Raw genomic sequence first — 18891 nt, forward strand, 5'->3', positions numbered from 1 at the left:
TATGAACTCTGTAAAAAGTAGTTGCAATGTTATTTCTCAAGAGAATTTTTCATTTTTGATAAAAATTCCTTTCATCTCCGTAATTACACACACATTCGACTAGAAATGGTCTTGGATAAGAGAAGGAAAAGAACAACATAAAAATGCTGCTCACTGTAAAGGTTTCTTTTAAATTGGGTAGCTTTTACGAATTTAACGATCTTGTACCAGCTAGACTTAGTAGTTTGACATTTCAAGTCGGCTGGAACTTTTTTCTTTCCCACTATTATTTAAAAATCTTATACAAATTGATGAAACATTTCCATTAAACTTCACGGTTATAATTATTTTAAAGTATAAATTAATTATGAAAAATTATTTAACAAAAAAAATTCATCTTCGGGTAATCGAATTTAATAAATGGGTGATGTTTATTCATTGGCTTTTATTGTTCAAGAGATATGATAAAAACGCAAAAAGTAATAACTACAATAACTTTTAGCTGCTTTTCTGACTAAGCAGGTAAGATAATATGAAGACCTTATTTGGAATAGTTACACTACTATACAGTTATCTAAAAATGGACTTTCATGTTTGCACTATACTCTGTTACAAGTTAAGAAAAAACAATTACCTAAGTCCATCTAAGAGCACGATAAATGGATGCCAAGCTCCCAGCGCAAATGTATATCAATATCGAAAACTCTTGAAACTACGTTGTAAAACTTCCTTTTTGCTTGCTTTCTTATTAACAATAATAAAAGTTATTAACAATAATAATCAATTAACAAGAATTTATTTATAAAATATATATATATATAATTCTCTTACACGGCGACAAAAAAAGCCTCATTACAACTCCCCGAATGGCAACGCTAGAAAATCGACCAATGATTGCCGATAAAAATGTCACATGCCAAATCTAGCTGAGGTGGCTCAACATATAGCGCTTTTAAAAACGGAAACTGAAATAACCAGAGAGAGCAATCTCACCAAATGTGATCTCTTCCGAAATTCACCCTATCAGCTGCGGCAATCTCATACTATTAAGCTTGGTAGAAGTGAGTAGTCTTTGTCGATAGATCTCTATTTTAGTATTTGGTCGAAAGCGCTTTTTTTCGCGAATTAATATATTACGAATTTATTTGACGATTTTTGATTTATATCACGAATTTATTTGTTTTATTATTGTTATTAGTTATTCATTGAAAAATGAGTCTCAGTCGTGCTGATACGCTTTAAGATTTTATACTATAGCACTTTTCTAATAGGTTTAACGAATTACAGGTCATTTATTTGAGTTCAAATTTATTTTAATGACTTAGTATTTACTAAAAAGATTTAATTTTTTTTTTAAAAAAAGGTTATTATATGGATTTGAATGTTTGTTTTGAATTCATAGAATTTTGTGCATTTGCAATGTACCTAAGTTAGTAGCGAGCGAAGTGAGCTTGGTTTGCGAAGCAAACCATATAAGATTGCGTAGCAATTTTCGGGGGTTGGCGAGCGTTAGCGAACAGGGGGATCAGCCCACTAGTTAACAATAATAATCAATTAACAAGAATTTATTTACAAAAATAATATCTAAAAATCATAACAAATGTACATCTTTTTGTGCGCAAATAGAGAAACTGATGAAAGAATAATAAATTCTTGAAAACGTTTTCTTCTACAGCAAAACTAAAGTAAAAAATTCTGTATCTCGCATTTGATTTATGAAGAGCATGTCATCATAAGACGCGCCATTTTTAGTTGCTACGTCATATAGATGTTACTTTTTGAAGAACGAATGTTCTCTTATTTATTGAAATATTTCGCCAAGTGTAGGATTTCAGTAAGGCTGCAAAACTACATCCTTTTTTAAATAATTCTATAATATATATCATAAAAGATAGCACGAATTAAATATCTGCTTGACGTGTTTAGCTTTTAAAAACTTCTATATTCTTTTGAAAGCACATTTGTATAATTTGATAACGAAATGAAACGGAACTATATGCAGTCGTGGAAGATTACTTGAATGATGTACCACAATGGTTTTCTTTTAATTTGCAACGGAGTACAGTAATTCCTTTCGAATTTTAAAATAAGTAGCCCTGAAGCTTATTTCGTGTACTAAACAAAGGGCACATACCATGTATCAAAATGGATGGTTGACTGAATGTAAACAATAGCTAGGCCTCCTAAAACCGGAAGAAATTTAGAAAACTTCCGGCATATCCCTCCGCTTATGTTATTCTCACGACGCGATGCGTGAAGTGGCTTAATATTCTATGAAGTTTTATTGTGATTTGAATTTAAATGTAAGCGTAATTTTTCCATCCATAAGAGTTTTCAGTATTTTATAAATTCTAACAAGTCATGAGCCTAGAGCTAATTTAAGAAAATTAATATCGCAACATATATAAAGTGTTAGGCTTAGCATATTTTGAGTGTTATCCTTTATTTTGCTACATTTGATTAAAATAGTTACGTTTGTTATGCTTTGGGTAGCATTATAGCAAGCTTGCGCATTCTTCAGAATTCATTCGCTGTTTGTCTCGTTGAAAGTTAAAGTGAAAGAATGCTTTATATTGGAGTATAATCTATATTATATAAAACGCTAATACGTACGTATGTATCAATAAAACCGATGATATTTCTTTTCTCGCGCTGGCAACAGTTTTCATTTTTAATTGATTGGATTCGGTGCGCAAGAGCACGCAGTGAGCATCATATGGCTGATCTATATTATATGAAACGCTAATACGTTTTAATTGATAGGCTTCGGGGCGCAAGAGCACGTAGTGAGCATCATATGTCTAATCCGGTGAATTTTCACCGAATTATCAAAAAAATTCTCACAAAATTATCTTCATCGAAGCCGATGCTTTACATCCGGCGTTCAGTACTATTTCATATTGTTTTACAACACATGGTTTTAGCCCTCTGGTGGGAAAGACTTTAAAACAAAACTTACAACAGTTACTTTTCTCAACAACTGAAATTTAGAATAGCGATTACATTAAGAAAAATATGTGAACAGTTTGCAATTTCAAATTAATATTGAAATGCACAGGTTTAAAATTTTCTACAGTGAAAAGTTTTCGGAACTTCAGTATTCAAAAAAGTATACGAAAGCTAGACGTTAAGAGCGTATCCAATGAGCGAGCAAAGCGAGCATCGGATTGCGAAGCAATCCGAAATGAACTGCGAAAGCAGTTCCGGGGGTCGGTGAGCGTCGGCGAGCAGGGGGCGAAGTCTCCTAGTAATATTAGTATACATTATTATACTAATATATATTGTTATACTTCAGGTGTAATAATACTGGATGGAGTGCCTTTTCAAGCTTAGGTGAAAAAATCGTACGGAAGTAGTAACCCGGAAGTCTTACGAGGAATTTTAAACCCCAGCGCCATCTGTGATTACCGTTACAACCATCTGTAGGAAAAAACAAATCACTAAGTAGGATTTAAGGCTCCGTAACTTAAAATGAACAAAGATGGAGTAGATTGACTGTTCAAATCTGATTTACATGTTTTCCAGATGGCAATTACTTATAGATTTCAAATTGCAATTACTTTCCAGATTGCAATACTATAACTTGAAAGTCATAAAGTAGCATGTTTAAAAAGAAGCATTTTTGTCTCTGACATTTAAATTATTGTCTGCACCAATTATCATACTTAAGGTATTTCTTTGAAGAATCTATAATACTTTAGGGCACAATCTACAACATAGGTCGGATAGTGAATACCAGATATTTTTATAAGGTGAATTTATAGTTAAAATTAACACTTTCACGTAGAATTTTTTTTAGAACTGACATATTCTTATTGTGGTCAAGAAATGATGCGTTATTCATCAGGCTTAGGTTTTTGTTTTTGATTGTGCTTGTAAGTATGCATAGTAATAACTTGTGTACGAGTTACAAATTGGAAGTTACACAACTTTGTCGAATGATACTAACTCAAATCGAAGAAATAAGTTTATGTTTTCTGATGAATATTAAAGCACGCATCTAACGCAATCAAGTAATGCAAGTACAAGTTTAACCTTTTATTCTATTCCCAAATACGTTTCTGCGCATGGGCCGTGTCGCATGTCATGCGACGAAGATTAAAATTGCATCATTGATTGAATTCGTCGCTAATTACACTTCCCTCGATTATTTTTGTATTCCTGAACATTGCTAAGAGATGGCGTAACTAGTCCCACTTCCTTCATAATTTTCGCTGTCAGATTTTCCTCCTTGAATTGAAATCAAAATCATTTTATACTTTCTGTAATTTCGTTTTCACTGGTCTTAAAATTATTCATTAGTACTAAATCGTTTATTCAAATTATTACCTTGGCAAAATAAATAATTCGGCTCTTGCAACTATTCACAAGGTTGCGTCTGATCATCAAATTGTGCATGATGTATTAATGTTACAGTTTAATAGCTTGAGTTAATGATCATGCTGAATCAATTTTCGGATCAGATTTAACTGGATACTTGCAAATGACGTCACGCTTGCATGTCGAAACTGATTGGCTGAACCACGGATGTCATCCTTTGAAAGTATTCAATTGTTGTATAGCAAAATAGAACTAAAACAAGATCTTTCCACAAGACATCTTTTCAAAAAATGTTCCTTTTAGCCATTTCCCGTAAAACTCCACAATTATCAATATGGGAATAGTATTCCATTAATTAAAGTAAGGAATAAATTGTTAATAAAACAAATTTAAGGAATAAAATGAATGGAAATCGGTATTCACACAAACAAATCAATAAACCCGAGCCATATATCAGGCTGAATCAATTTTCGGATCAGATTTAATTCGATACTTGCAAGCGACGTCACGCTTGCATGCCAAAACTGATTGGCCGACCCACGCATGACGTAGCTTGAAAGTATCCAGTAGTAAAATAGAACTAAAATAAAATCTTTCCTCAAGACATCTTTTTCAAAAATGTATCTTTTTACCATTTCCCGTGAAGCTCAACAATTATCAGTATGCAAATAATATTCCTTTTATCATATTTAAATAAGGAATAAATTGTTAATAAAACAAATTTAAAGATTAAAATGAATGGAAATTGGTATTCACTTAGGTATATCAATAAACCTGAGTCAAACATTACCCACGTGTCATTCAGATAAAAGTTTCCAGAAATAAAGAAAAAAGAGTAGGATGTAAGAAAATCTTTTACTATTTTCACCGATGATATCTTTCAAAGAAAGCACTTTTTTACTGGATTTAGAAAATAAAAAGAAATTATATTCACTCCTGTAATAAAGAGGACCTTTTTTTTGCCAGTTATGTGAAGAAAAAAATTAAAAGAGAATGGAAAGTTTCTCGTATTTCATTTCGATATCACAACGGAGCTTCTTTGCAGCGTCGTGTTCTTCTCATTTTATTACTTTTATTATCGAAAAAAGAAGAAAATGAAAGTTATTTCTGGGAATTTTCCAGATAGACGGTAATTTAAAAATGAAGCAGCAGGAATTGAGCAGTTTATTAAAAAAAAACATATGATTGATGGAAAAAAAATATATTGCTATTTTATTCTTTAAATTTAATGAATTTTACGTTGAAGAAAAACAGAGCAAAAAGTGGTCACTAAATCTTTTAAACTTTTGAGTTTAATGTATTAATTTTAAAAAAAAAGGTTTTCTACTTTTTGCGAACGACAACGGTTTTAAACTGCTAAGAGGTCGTGGCTAGCAGTTGCTATTTGAAAATGCCTTCGGTTATGTTGAAGTTTCCCATTTTATTTTGTGGCTCCGAATTTTAAAATTAAGAAACGTTAGTACTTCGAGAAATTAAGAAAAAAACTCATACCGCATTAATATTTTTTCATTCATCCTGTATTAAGTTTGTTGAGGTAGAAAACAGTAAGATAATTTGAAAAATAAGAAAAAAAGTTAGAAAAATAAGTTAAGTAGAAAATTCTCTTTTCCAAGATTCCTCTGAATGTTTCGTCTTGTACATTGAGATAATTCCTTAAGAAATTGTGCATTCAATACTGAAAAAATGTTTTTCGCCTCCGTCTACGGATAATTAAGTATTAAGTCCTATAAGGTGAAAAAAAAGTTAGTGGCTTTTTGAAATAATTTAAATGTTAATTAAGAAGAATTAAATTTTACACTCGGATTAAAAAGTGCAATATTTGTCTTAAATTTAAAAAAAAAAGATTATATTTTAATAAATTTTACTTGATTATATGATTTATGGAGTTTTGTTTAATGGTCTAAGGGACTTTTAATTAGATTTTTGAAAAATGCATGAAAACAAGTAAATGGTTAAAAACAAGTAACATTTAGAAATTAAATACATTTTAAGATGTTCTCAAAAATTTTATTACGTAATAACGTTTCTGAGACCTTTTTTAAAATTATTTTATTGGCAAAATGTTTAGTTCTTTTTCTTTTTTTTAAATTAAACCATTTGCTTTTTATTTTCAATAAAATATTTTTAACTAGTGAACTGCGCCCCTTGCTCGCTAACGCTCGCCAACCTCCGAAAATTGCTACGCAATCTTATATGGTTTGCATTTGAATTCAAATAAATGACATGTAATTCGTTAAACCTATTAGAAATGTGCTATAGTATAAAATCTTAAAGCGTAGCAGCACGACTGAGACTCATTTTTTAATGAATAACTAATAACAATAAAACAAATAAATTCGTGATATAAATCAAAAATCGTCAAATAAATTCGATATAAATTCTTGAAAAAAAGTGCTTTCAACAGAATACTAAAATAGAGATCTATCGACAAAGACTACTCATTTCTGCCTAGCTTAATAGTATGAGATTGCTGTAGCTCTCTCTGGTTTTTTCAGTTTCCGTTTTTAAAAGCGCTATACGTTGAGCCACTTCAAATAGATTTGGCATGTGACATTTTTAGCGGCAATCATTGGTCGATTTTCTAGCGTTGCCATTCGGGGAGTTGTAATGAGGCCTTTTTTTGTCGCCGTGTAAGAGAAATATATATAATATATGGATTAGAATAATGTAATTACATTGTTATAAAACCAATGCATTCTTTGCTTTGCTGTGGAAATATTACTATATATTAAAATCTAATGATGGTGTCGAAGTTTTCTATTATTGTCCGTGCATTTTTATTGGACGGAAAATCACGTGGTATGATCCAGTTTTTGCTCATTAATTTCCATATTGATTATCACCGGCAACTAAGGTTTTAAGTTTCTACAGAGGAAGGTTGCAGGTTCGGGCCCCTTAATTCCACTCCAGAGCTTATTTCAAGTAAGACATGCATCAAATATGAATTGCAATGTTTATTGTATCTGTTAAGGATGACGGACTGATGACCGATCAGGATGTCCGAATACGATGGAAAAAGTCACATGGCTCCTCTAAATGAATCAAGAATTTTCGCACTTACAAGCGAATAGCATGCGACGCAGCATTTGAAGTTCGTCTTACTCCAATTAAACTCCTGTATACTATTTAATTGTACATAATTACTTAGTTACGTCATTGACTGGGGGTCATTTAACTGACAAACATCTCGGTTGCAGTTTACAACCATAGTTTAACGGCTTTGCTATTTACGAGTTTTAATAGTAGAGGTTCAGCCGTTTAGCTAACATTATATAGGATCAAAGTAATGTATTTAACTATGTGGCGAATCCCGTCGTAAGGCTGATTGTATCTTTATCTTTGTGACCTATTTTCCCAACTTATATTGTCTGTTCTTCAACTTGAACATATTTAATAATTTTATGTTGTTTTTGTTCATTTACGTTGCACTAGAGCAGAGCAATGGGCTATTGGTGACGGTCTGGGAAACATCCCTGAGGATGATCCGAAGACATGCCATCACAATTTTGATCCTCTGCAGAGGAAATGGTACCCCCGCTTCGGTAGCCCGACGACCTGCTCGGGAAATCGAGCACTTTACTGGAGAACAATTTAACGATGACCAATATCGCACACCCTCGATCCCTACGCAGGCTGATCCAAATGGTCAACCACCCGCCCACTGACCGTAGCCAGTGATGCTTGACTTCGGTGATCTGCTGGGAACCGTGTCTTAACGATCAGTCCACTGTGGGACTTTAATAATTTTATAACCGTCATTGAACAGCCGACCGAATTTTCAGTTTACAGCTACCAATGTTCAACTCCGTAGCCTTGTAATTTTTAACCCAATCCAGAAGACAAGTGAACTCCTGGATCAAGTATTGGGAGAAATTTGCCTACGTGAAGGACTCTGATGGAACTAACCCGACAGAAGTATATGGCAGAAGTATATTTTATGTGTTGCTGGAGATTAAACACGTCATCGTATTTTATATTCTACAACCGTCGTGCAACAGTCGACCTAATTTTTGTGGGTTTACGACTACTAATGTTTAACTTCGTAACATTGTATTTTTGAAACCAATTCAGAAGACATGGTCTCCTAATGCTTGAATGAAATACTGGGAGAAATTTGTTCTCATGGAGGACTTTTAGATGGAACCAACCCGCATTTGCGTTACATGGAGAGGAAAACCACGAAAACCCCCACGGTTAGCCTGATGGCAAGGGGACTCTAACCCATGATCCGTCTACCACTGAGGAGATTTTACGTCTGAACTGTGGCTGGTGCGAGCCGGCTGCGGAATTCAAACCAACCAGCCATTGCCGGGATTCGAACCAAGTTCACCTCATTGGGAGGGGAGCGCTCTATGCCCTGAGTCACCATGCTTCGCAATTTGAACATAGCTGCACCTGTAACTGAAGATACAAGGGCTGTATCTTCTGCATCTGTAATGATATGGATATCTGATATGATATGATATGATATATATATATATATATATATACAGTGAAACCTCCTGTTATGGACACTCCTGCAAAACGGACGCCTCTCAATACGGACATATTTTTAATTCCCCGGGAATCTTCTATGAATAAACCATTACGTACATTCTCCGCAAAGCGGACACTCCCGTAACCGGACGCGGACAGTCATTTTGGTCCTGAAACGTTGTTTTTTATCTCTACAAACCGGACACTATTTTTTCTAAATAAATTGCAAGATAAAAAAAATGCAACTTTTCACCATTTTTAAGGCATGTAAATAAAACTTTTTGCCTTATCCATAACTAAAAATATTGTTAAGCTATTTCACCACCGAAAAATCAATCTTTCTCCTGTCACCTTGCCTTATCTCTGCAAAGAAAGGAGAGAAACTGGTACTGCACTCCTGAAATAATTCTGACATCGGCATTTTTAGATCTTTTCATCTGGACCACACAGGTTATGAGACCCCTCAAGTTGAAATGACTTCTCTCAATGCTTCTTCCCCATTGAAAATTTCTTTAATTTTCTTATCAATTTGAAGACTGTATTTAACACAACTGGGGTAAAAAAAAAAGAGAACAGAAGTATAATCTTTGAGGTGTTTATTTAAATTAAACATTTATTCGGACACTTGATAGCTGATCAATTGTGAATAATCATCTCCATAGGTCCTCATGACTTACAGCTTTGCATTACTTTTTTTCTGTGAATCATAGGAGGCTTATTTTCCAAGAAGGTATTAACCATGTTCCCTATCAAATGATAAGTAGGTGTAAGGGGATGTGAACCTAATAATTGAAACGGACTGAGGACAGTACGCTCCCATTTGGTATCATATGTCTAACTTGAGTATCTATGCTAATAGGAAAATTATATTTATTTATCTGTAGCTGCATCCAGAATTATGTATTTATATCAAATTTCTTTATATATTCTTTTTTATCTTTCTTATTGCTTAAATAAATATTCTTGTAGATATTTACAGTATCCTTGTAGATATTATTTAATTATTTCTAAATCTTTGAGAATATTGTAAAAACAATTTACGGTGTTAAATTTCGTTATTAGGGTATCCTTCCCGTAAACGGACAACTCTCATAAACGGACAAATTTTTTGGTCCCATGAATGTCCGCTTAACGGAGGTTTCACTGTATATATATATATATATATATATATATATATATATATATATATATATATATATATATATATATATATATACAATATATATATATATAAGGTGGGTACTTTATTTACGTCGCACTGGAACTGCACAATGGGCTATTAGTGACTGTCTGGGAAACAACTCTGAGGATGATCCGAAAACATGCCATCGCAATTTTGATCCTCTGCAGAAAAGGTGGCTCCCCTGCTTTAGTAGCCCGATGACCTGCGCGAGAAATCGAGCACTTTACGGTAGAACAGTTGAACGAAGAACGATACTCCGCACCCTCGGTCCTTATGCAGGCTGATCAAAGCAATCATTCACCCGGGGCCGGGATAGCCTGGTCGGTAGGGCGCTGGGCCCATATCCAAGAGGTCGTGGGTTCGATCCTCGCCGGCCGAAGACTCCCCGTGTAGTAAATGGTGACTGATGCACGTTAAATCTGTCGAGTCTCAAAGTCCTCCATGTTCCCACAACAAATCAATACCTCTTTGGGTACTGATCCAGCAGTTTCCTTGTCTTCTGGATTGGTTCAAAATTACAAGGCTACGGAGTTGAACGTAAGTAGTCGTAAACCCATGAAATTGGGTCGGCTGTTCAACGACGGTTATAAAATAAAATAAAAATCATTCACCCGCTTACTGACTGTAGCCAGTGATGCTTGACTTCGGTGTTCTACTGGGAACCGTGCCTTTACGATCAAACCATTGGTATAAAAATAAATATTAAATTAATCGTGTTGTTCCAGTTCGAACTTAACAATATTACATTTTAGACAGTAAATCGGAGCCTCGCTAGCTGAGTGGTATCGTCCGCCAAACGCTGTGCTAAGCGTGGTGGCAGCGGGTTCGATTCCCGCTGTTACCCTGGATGTATTCGTGCTATTCTTCTCTGTATTGTGCCGTCTGCCCTTCTATTTGACAAAGGTTTATAAACCTAAATTGAGCACACAAGCCTGCAAATGTATGTAATTCCAATAAAACAATAAACAGTAAATCATCAAAGAAGTTCAGTTATCGACGATGTCACATACTAGGAATAAAAATTATATAATTTAAAGGATAACTTAAGCATGAAGAATGTCATCAGCCGAACAAGAGTTGATTAAAAGCACAAACACTAAATGAATTCATTTTCAGTCGGTCGGGTATTTTTTTTAAAGAAATTTCAATTACTTACTACTTTAAATAATGTCTTTTAATATTGAAAATGAATTATCTTTATAATATTTTTAATTATTTTAATTTTTTTAAAACTAAAATGACTGATAAAAGTGATAGAATAGGCATAAACAGGCGCAGCAGGCCTTCAACAACCATCAATCACGAAATTTCAAACTCACAAAGTGACGATGACGTGATTTACCTATACAGAGTACTAAACGATCCGGGCGAGGTTGTAGAGGTCATAGATATCAGCCACGAAAATAGCGTGAGTCGTATTTACAATTCCAGTTGATTTTGCGTATATTGTGATTTTGTGTTGATTTCTTGTATCTCTAATATAATCCCTTTTCAATCATTTATTACATTTTTTTTCTTGTATATAAATTAATCGTTCATTTCACAAAATATTACCGTGCATGACGTGGTTTGAGCATTAGAAATTGAAAATTTATCTTAAAATTTTATCAATACAGCTCAGATCTAAATTTAAAGCTTCCAATTGATAGTCATATTTAAGTACTGCTTAGTTAACACAGAGTTATATGTTTAGTTTATGTATGATTATTGATTTATGTATCACATTGTACATTTTGCAAATTCTATTGTTTTGTTACTTCCCCATTACATTTAATCTCCAATATAGTCCTTTTCACTAATTTGTAACATTTTTTTTCCTTTTATTTTTGGGTAAGGTTAAATTTATCTTTTATTTTAGAAAATATTTACGTACATGAAGAAAATGGAAATTTATCTTAATCTTATCAATATATCTCAGATCTAAATTTAAAGCTGTCAATTTATAGTCATATTTAAGTCATATTAAGTCAAACAGATTAAATAAAGAATTGTTATTTGCAAATCAGCCAGCGTTTATGAAAATTCAGTTTTCATTGAATGATGATAAGGAAAACTTCACCAAAGAAATTTAGTAATTTCAAAATTTAGCAATTAAATCCACTCTAGCTTGATGTTTGCTTAATTTCAAAAAAATTGTAAAAAAGAAATGCGTTTAAATTCTGTTCTGTCTGTGAGTTAGCTTTCTATTACATTTCGCAGTTTCGTGGTCGAAATTAGTATTTCGATAAAATTTGTTTCAAAATTTGGGGGTTTTTATTCAGGGTTTTTTATGTACAGGTAAATTGAATTCATAGTTGAAATTTTGAAATACTCTAAAAATACTCACAAGAAAAAAAAATGGCGGCTGAAATATAGCGAGCAAAAATAAAAATAATATAGTACGTTTAAATAATTAAATGTAGCAATGAAAATATAATAATTTTCTTAATTTCATATTAAAAATGAAAAGCAAATTGTATTTCCGAAGTAATATTACAAAATAACGCGAATTAATTACAAAATAGCGCGAAAACATGAAAAAAAAACATAACTTTTGTTTTTTGGTATATTTAGTCCACCTTTGCAATACGGGCAAAATGGGGCAGGTTTTTTCGAAAGAAGAAACATCAAAGAATGCAACAAAAAAAAAGTGTAGCTAATTACCTCATGGAACTTTTTGGAACTAAGTTTCGAAAGTCATTCAAGCATTGTAAAATATCAAATGATAAGATATAAACTATAAGTTTGTCAAGAGTATTAACTAATCTTAACTAATCCAACAGATTGAAAAATTGTACTATAATTTCAGACTAATTACTCTGATAAAAATGTAATAGTAAGATGATATTCCTATATATATTTCTGAAATAAAAATTTAAAAGTTAAATTTAAAAAAAATTTAAACATATTTTTTATTACTTTGTACTCTTGTCGGTCCAAAAAGTAAATTACGTTTGGAATGATTATGAATATACTTAATTTGGGCTAGATTAAAAATGCCTACATATATTTTAGTTGAAAATTTAATTTTTGACTTTTGGCCAAAGATCCATGACCTTCTGGTCCACAGTGCATTTACTGGTATTGAACGACTATCTGATTAAAATCGTTTTTCATGACTATTTACAATAGGTGCCAAACTATTGCTTGAGTAAAGTATTAAACTCATTGTTTCAACAAAAAGCGTAGTTATACTTGCTTCGAAAAACGCGTTAAAGATTTGAAGGGTAACAATTATCAGAATCTTTTAAGACTGCAATTACATATGAGCATGGTCATTTACGTAATAAATCATGTTTAGAAAATTGAGTTTTTACTGATTGCTATTTCCTGATAGGATATTTCATGGAGAGTGGAATATAAGGCTTTAAATATCATTACCAATTAAGCATTCGTTTTAAAAAAAGCTTTTAATAAAATATTTGTTTCTGACACAGGTTATTATTCAGCTGTCCTTAGCATTAACACTTTCTTCCTGAGAATGTCGGCATCAACCGTCAACCTGACTAATTTCCAGTTTTATCCCTTTTTCAACGTTTTATCTGAATTTTAAAACCCCGAATCGATATTCAGAACGAAGCGATCAGGGAACGAAGCAATCAATGCCTACGAGCTCATTTAAAATTAAATTAATTCCGCTTAACTTCAGCAAAATATGTAGAAGAAGCATCTTCATTAATCGAAAAAGAAATACCGCATTTCAATATATGTAGCAGTTTCTAACGGAAAATTATTTTATTTTATAACAGTCGGTTGAACAGCAAACTCAATTTTGGTTAACTCAACAAAACTATTGTTAAACTCCTTAGCCTTGTAATTTGGAACCCAATCCAGAAGACGAGGAAACTCCTGGATCAAGTATTGGAAGAATTTTGCCTTCGTGGCAAATTTTTGAAGGGACTAACCAGCATTTGCGTTGCATGGTGAGGAAATCCGAGGAAACTTCCAATTGTTTGCCTGACGGCAAGAGAACTCTAACCCATGATCCAACTACCACTGAGGATATTTTACGTCAGTACGGTGGTGGGTGTGAGCCGGGTGCTGGTAATTCTTCCACCTTTATTGGAGGACATTTCAGTCTCTTTTGAAATTGCTGAAATTGATCTTAATTCAAACATGACCAAATGGATATGAAGTGTTGAATAAATACTGCTTCGGGTAATAATACATTAGCAGCAAAATTTGGTAAAGAGATTAAGATCGAATTTGATCAAATTAATTTATTTCATAACCATCGTTGAGCAGCCGGCGCAATTTTCGGGTTCACAACTACTCATGTTCAACTCCGTAGCCTTGTAATTTTGAACCCAATACAGAAGACAAGGGAACAACCGAAAATTATAACTCATCTCGGAATTACAGTGGCAAAAACATCGATTTACCTCTCCGAAATCACTGGTTTCGGGTAGCAATTTTAAGGAGACACCATACCGCGGGAGAAATTTTACGTTGCCGATTCTCTTTCACCTCCATAACTAATTTAAAATTTAAGGTATGGAAAAAGTGAGTTCAGACAAACCTAGAATAAGTCATAAAGCTTAAAATACTGAAAAGAAAATTTAAAACATCCTAGTGAAAATTAGTTATAAGAAAATAACTCAGGATTACGCAATTCAATTTTTTTTTCAGCAATTGAAACTTCGTGGCCAACTCTAGGTTTGCCTGAACTCATTTTTTTCTTTCTTTTAAATTTTAAAATAGTGACGAATTTGGAAGAGAATTTACTACGAAATATTTCTCCCGTGATGTGGCGTCCTCTTAAGGTCTCGATGACAAAAATGTTTATCGTTCTGTACCTCTTATAATAAAGCTATTTTTCATTCCGCTAAGCAACCACTGGGAAAAACTAGACATCACGGAGAAAATCAAAGAATTTTACAACGTTTTTATTAACTTGCTTTCCTGCTTTTAACGATGAATTCTTTCAATCGAAAATTCGAACCCTTCCAGATTATATGAAATTCTCAAATTTAAACTAAAGTTTCCATTGCAATGTAAGATTCTTTAGTTTTCTGACCACTTCAAGAAAAATTTGTTGTCATATTGTCAAACAAAAACTTTAATCGAAATTTCGACTAGCTAAAGTGATCAAATTTTAACTAGAGTTCTGTAGCTAATGATAATTCAAGTCAGAGTGGTTTCTTGATCATTTCAGATTGAATAAATCGTCAATCTGGCCGCTATGGGAATAACTAGATCACCCAAATTTCAACTTGTTCTTTGTTTCTGTTTTTAATACAAGTTACAATCGTTTCATAAATGGTGAAAACAAACTTTTTCGTCGTTTTATAGTCGATCAAAATTTTTACGACTTTTCCTAAACAAACTACGAATAAAAATCTAATAATGGTGACGCAGTTTTCCATCGTTGTCGGTGTATTTTTATTGGCTGGAAAATCACACGATAGGATTCAGTTTTCATGCATTAATTTTCATATTGGTTTGGTTGTCATCAGCATAAAATTGATATAAGTCGTAAAGGTATTGTTTTGTTATAAATATTTCTATATCTTTAACACTAGAAAGACTGAAACTTAATATATACCTATTTTGACCAAAAGCAGTCAAAATGACTGGATTGTGAAAGAATGACTAATGTGTAAAAAAAATTTGTTTAAAATTAATTTTTAATATTTTTTTATATTATTTACAGTTACATAACAAGTTATAATACATATCTATCTATATATACAAGTAAATATAAAAAATAAAAAAATTATCTGTTGTACAGAAAGTCATAAAATGTTAAGATCGTGTATTATATACATCGTTTTTCTAATTGAAATTAAAACGCAGTCAAAATGATTTCATTTGGCAATCTAGTGTAAATATCAAGGTATTTGCCTGTACTGTTATTATAACGTTTTAGATTTTGTTTGATTTCTAAATTAAGAGTTTGGGAGGATTGTTTTCTTTAAAATTATTATTATTGTTAGAATAACATAATTCTACGTTATATTTTAAAATAAATAAGAGCTTATATTCCCTGCAAGAACTTCACCGATATCCAACTTACACCGGATCACATTCTCGAGTGCCCAGCCCTCACACCATATGTTTTACAACTGGGTATGGTGCCACTGGCTTTAGAACTTCGTGAGATCCTCTACAGCAGTGTTTCTTAACCTTTTTGATATAATGGACCCCTTTTAAAATTTATTAAGAAGTCACGGACCACCCCCCTGTGAAATAAAATAATTGCAAGAAACATCAATTACTAGAAAACGTTTAATTTTATTATTTTAATAGTATGCAAAATTTTTAAAATTAAAATTTTTAATGTGAAGGTTGCTGCTGCTTTTCCTTAATTAATAAATTTAATTGGGGAATGGTTTTCGACAGAGCAACATGTATATCATGTTCAACATTCAATCGATTTCGATGTTATGTTTTTATTGTCACAATTGTGGAAAATCCTGCTTCGCAAAGATACACTGTAGCAAACGGAATTATAGCTGCCATAGTTCGATTTACAAGCAATGGGTATAGGCTTCCAAACGTTTTAAAAATTAGGAGTTGTCAGCGGACCCCCAAAATATAACTCATGGACCCCTTAGGGGTTCATGAACCACAGGTTAAGAAACCCTGCTCTACAGTAATGATGGATTGGAGCTTGCGGAAGCAGTTTTGGGGGCACACGAGGCACATTTAATTGTCCATAGACACGATAAAAAAATATTTTAAAATAAAGTTATTTAATTTGGTGTCAGATCTTATTACCCGTTTTACAACTATTTTTTTGGTGCAAATTACATTATTATACTATTATGAATAACGGTTATAGAGATTCGTTAAATGATTAAGAAATTAACTTTCAGCTTCATGCACAAAGTGATGGATCCAGGAATTGTATTTGAAACATACATCCGTTCGTTTCAGGACTCGAAAAAACTCAGAAATTTTACCCGTCCCCGAGGACGGCTCGTCCAACAATGTTACCCGTTCTCCTTTGAAACTAACCCGTAGCGTCTAAATAAATAAAAATATAATTTTCTCTTATTTATTACAAACATTTATATGAAATGCACAATGAATTAGTAGTTACTAGGATTACATTATACGGTTATAAAAGAAATACTAGGTTACTAATAGTAAGACCTAGTATTTTTTTATGAAATAATTTATTTCTTTTATGAAATAATTTAAAAGACAAAGGTCAAGTTATTTGGAATGCCAATTTATCCGAGGTAACAGCGTTTTTTAAATGAATCAAATATGACGTTTGCCAGTTCCACAATCAAGCCAATGATTTACAGAGGTTTCTGCACAGAAATCTGAAAGAGGTTTTCCATTTAGGCAGATGTTCATAATTGCGTTTAACGCTTCTTGTTTATGTGTGTTGTTTATGTGTGAGTCTCTTCGTAATGTGTGTTTTTTTGTAAGTTCATTGCTGAAAAGTCCCTTTCAACCGCTGCAGTACTCCCAGACAGAGAAAACACCAATTCCACCATACGCAGTATGTTGCTGTATTTCTAGATTAGAGAGTCATTTTAAAAGTGAGGCGCTAGACTCTTGAAAGATAACAAAAATTGAAAATGTATCACGAACATTAACAGGAAAATGGCCGTCCGCGCGGACGTCTGATTCGAGAAATTCGTTGTTCGCGGGGAATTTCTGACCGCTGAGGATGGACGGTTTTTCGAGCCCTGGTTCGTTTGGTAAGTAGAAATATTAAATTACAGTTGTAAAATCTCTAAATTTGTTATAACAATACGCTTTTAATTTTAAATGCTACGCGTTTATTTAAAAAAAATCTTTACATAGCACTGTGGGCCAGAAGACCATGATCTTTGGCCAAAAGTCAAAAATTAAATTTTCAACTAAAATATGTGTAGGCAGTTTTAATATAGCCCAAATTAAGTATTGATTATCATTCAAAACATTATAATTTACTTTTTGAACCTACGAGAGTACAATGTAATGAAAAATATGTTAAAAAAAATTTTTTTTAATGTATCTTTTAAATTTTTACTTCAAAAATATATATAGAAATTTTTCCTTATTGTTGCATTTTTATCAGAGTAATTAGTCTGAAATTATAGTACAATTTTTCAATTTGTTGGATTAGTTAATACTCTTGACAAACTTATAGTTTATATCTTATCATTTGACATTTTACAATATTTGAATGACTTTCGAATCTTAGTTCCAAAAAGTTCCACAAGGTAATTAGCTAAACTTTTTTTTTGTTTTCTTTGATGTTTCTTCTTTCGAAAAAACCTGCACCACTTTGCCCGTATTGCAAAGGTGAACTAAATGTACCGAAAAACGAAAAGTATGTTTTTTTTTTTCATGTTTTCGCATTATTTTGTAATACTACTTCGGAAATATAATTTACTTTTCATAATATAAAATTACGAAAATTATTATATTCATTGCTACATTTAATTATTTAAACGTACTATATTATTATTTTTATTTTTGCTCGCCATATTTCAGTCGCCATTTTGTTTCTTTGGGAATTTTTAGTGAATTTCAGAATTTCAACTATGAATTCAATTTACCTGCACATAAAAACCCCTAAATAAAAGCCCCCAAATTTTGAAACAAATTTTATCGAAATACTTATTTTGGCCACGAAACCAAGGATGCTGGCCCACTGTGCATAGATTAATAATTTATGATCACGAATAGATCTTAATAGTATGTATCATAAAGGGAAATATTTGGACGTGGGAAGTGGCGGCACAAGTGTTCTTTTTTAGTACATATATTTTTAGTTGAATAATTTCAACTGTTTCATGCCGGGTTGGTGAGCCTCAGCGGACAAGGGGGCCTAGCCCCCTAGTATTACTAAAAAAATAAAATTATGCAACATTTTAAACGTACGTTTCTTGAGTGGATTAAAACGGAAAATATCTCTTTTTTGTCAAACGAGAACCGCAGAATGTGTCATCTTTAAGTAATTAATTTTTTCGAGTCATCTTTAAGAACATTTTTTTCACCTCTTTCGA

General features: G+C 32.5%; 2 protein-coding genes across 3 annotated transcripts in view; one reads left to right on the forward strand and one right to left on the reverse strand.

The window, feature by feature from the left end:
* The window catches only part of LOC107439657 (arrestin domain-containing protein 2), a 230078-nt gene that overhangs the window by 95599 nt on the left and 115588 nt on the right, over positions 1-18891 (reverse strand). The window lies entirely within an intron of this gene.
* The window catches only part of LOC107449452 (uncharacterized), a 47219-nt gene that overhangs the window by 2494 nt on the left and 25834 nt on the right, over positions 1-18891 (forward strand). Inside the window, exon 1 of one of the 2 annotated variants that reach the window (XM_016064983.4) lies at positions 11034-11366. The exons of the other annotated variant lie outside the window; for it this stretch is intronic. Within the exon in view, the coding sequence (XP_015920469.3) occupies positions 11145-11366 (222 nt within the window). The 5' untranslated portion in view covers positions 11034-11144. Of the gene's footprint in view, positions 1-11033; positions 11367-18891 lie in introns of those variants that run through there. 2 annotated transcript variants of the gene reach the window in all.

The sequence above is a fragment of the Parasteatoda tepidariorum genome, chromosome 10, assembly GCF_982258835.1.
Source record: "Parasteatoda tepidariorum strain Cologne lab strain chromosome 10, Ptep-v5.0, whole genome shotgun sequence".
NCBI lineage: Eukaryota > Metazoa > Arthropoda > Arachnida > Araneae > Theridiidae > Parasteatoda > Parasteatoda tepidariorum.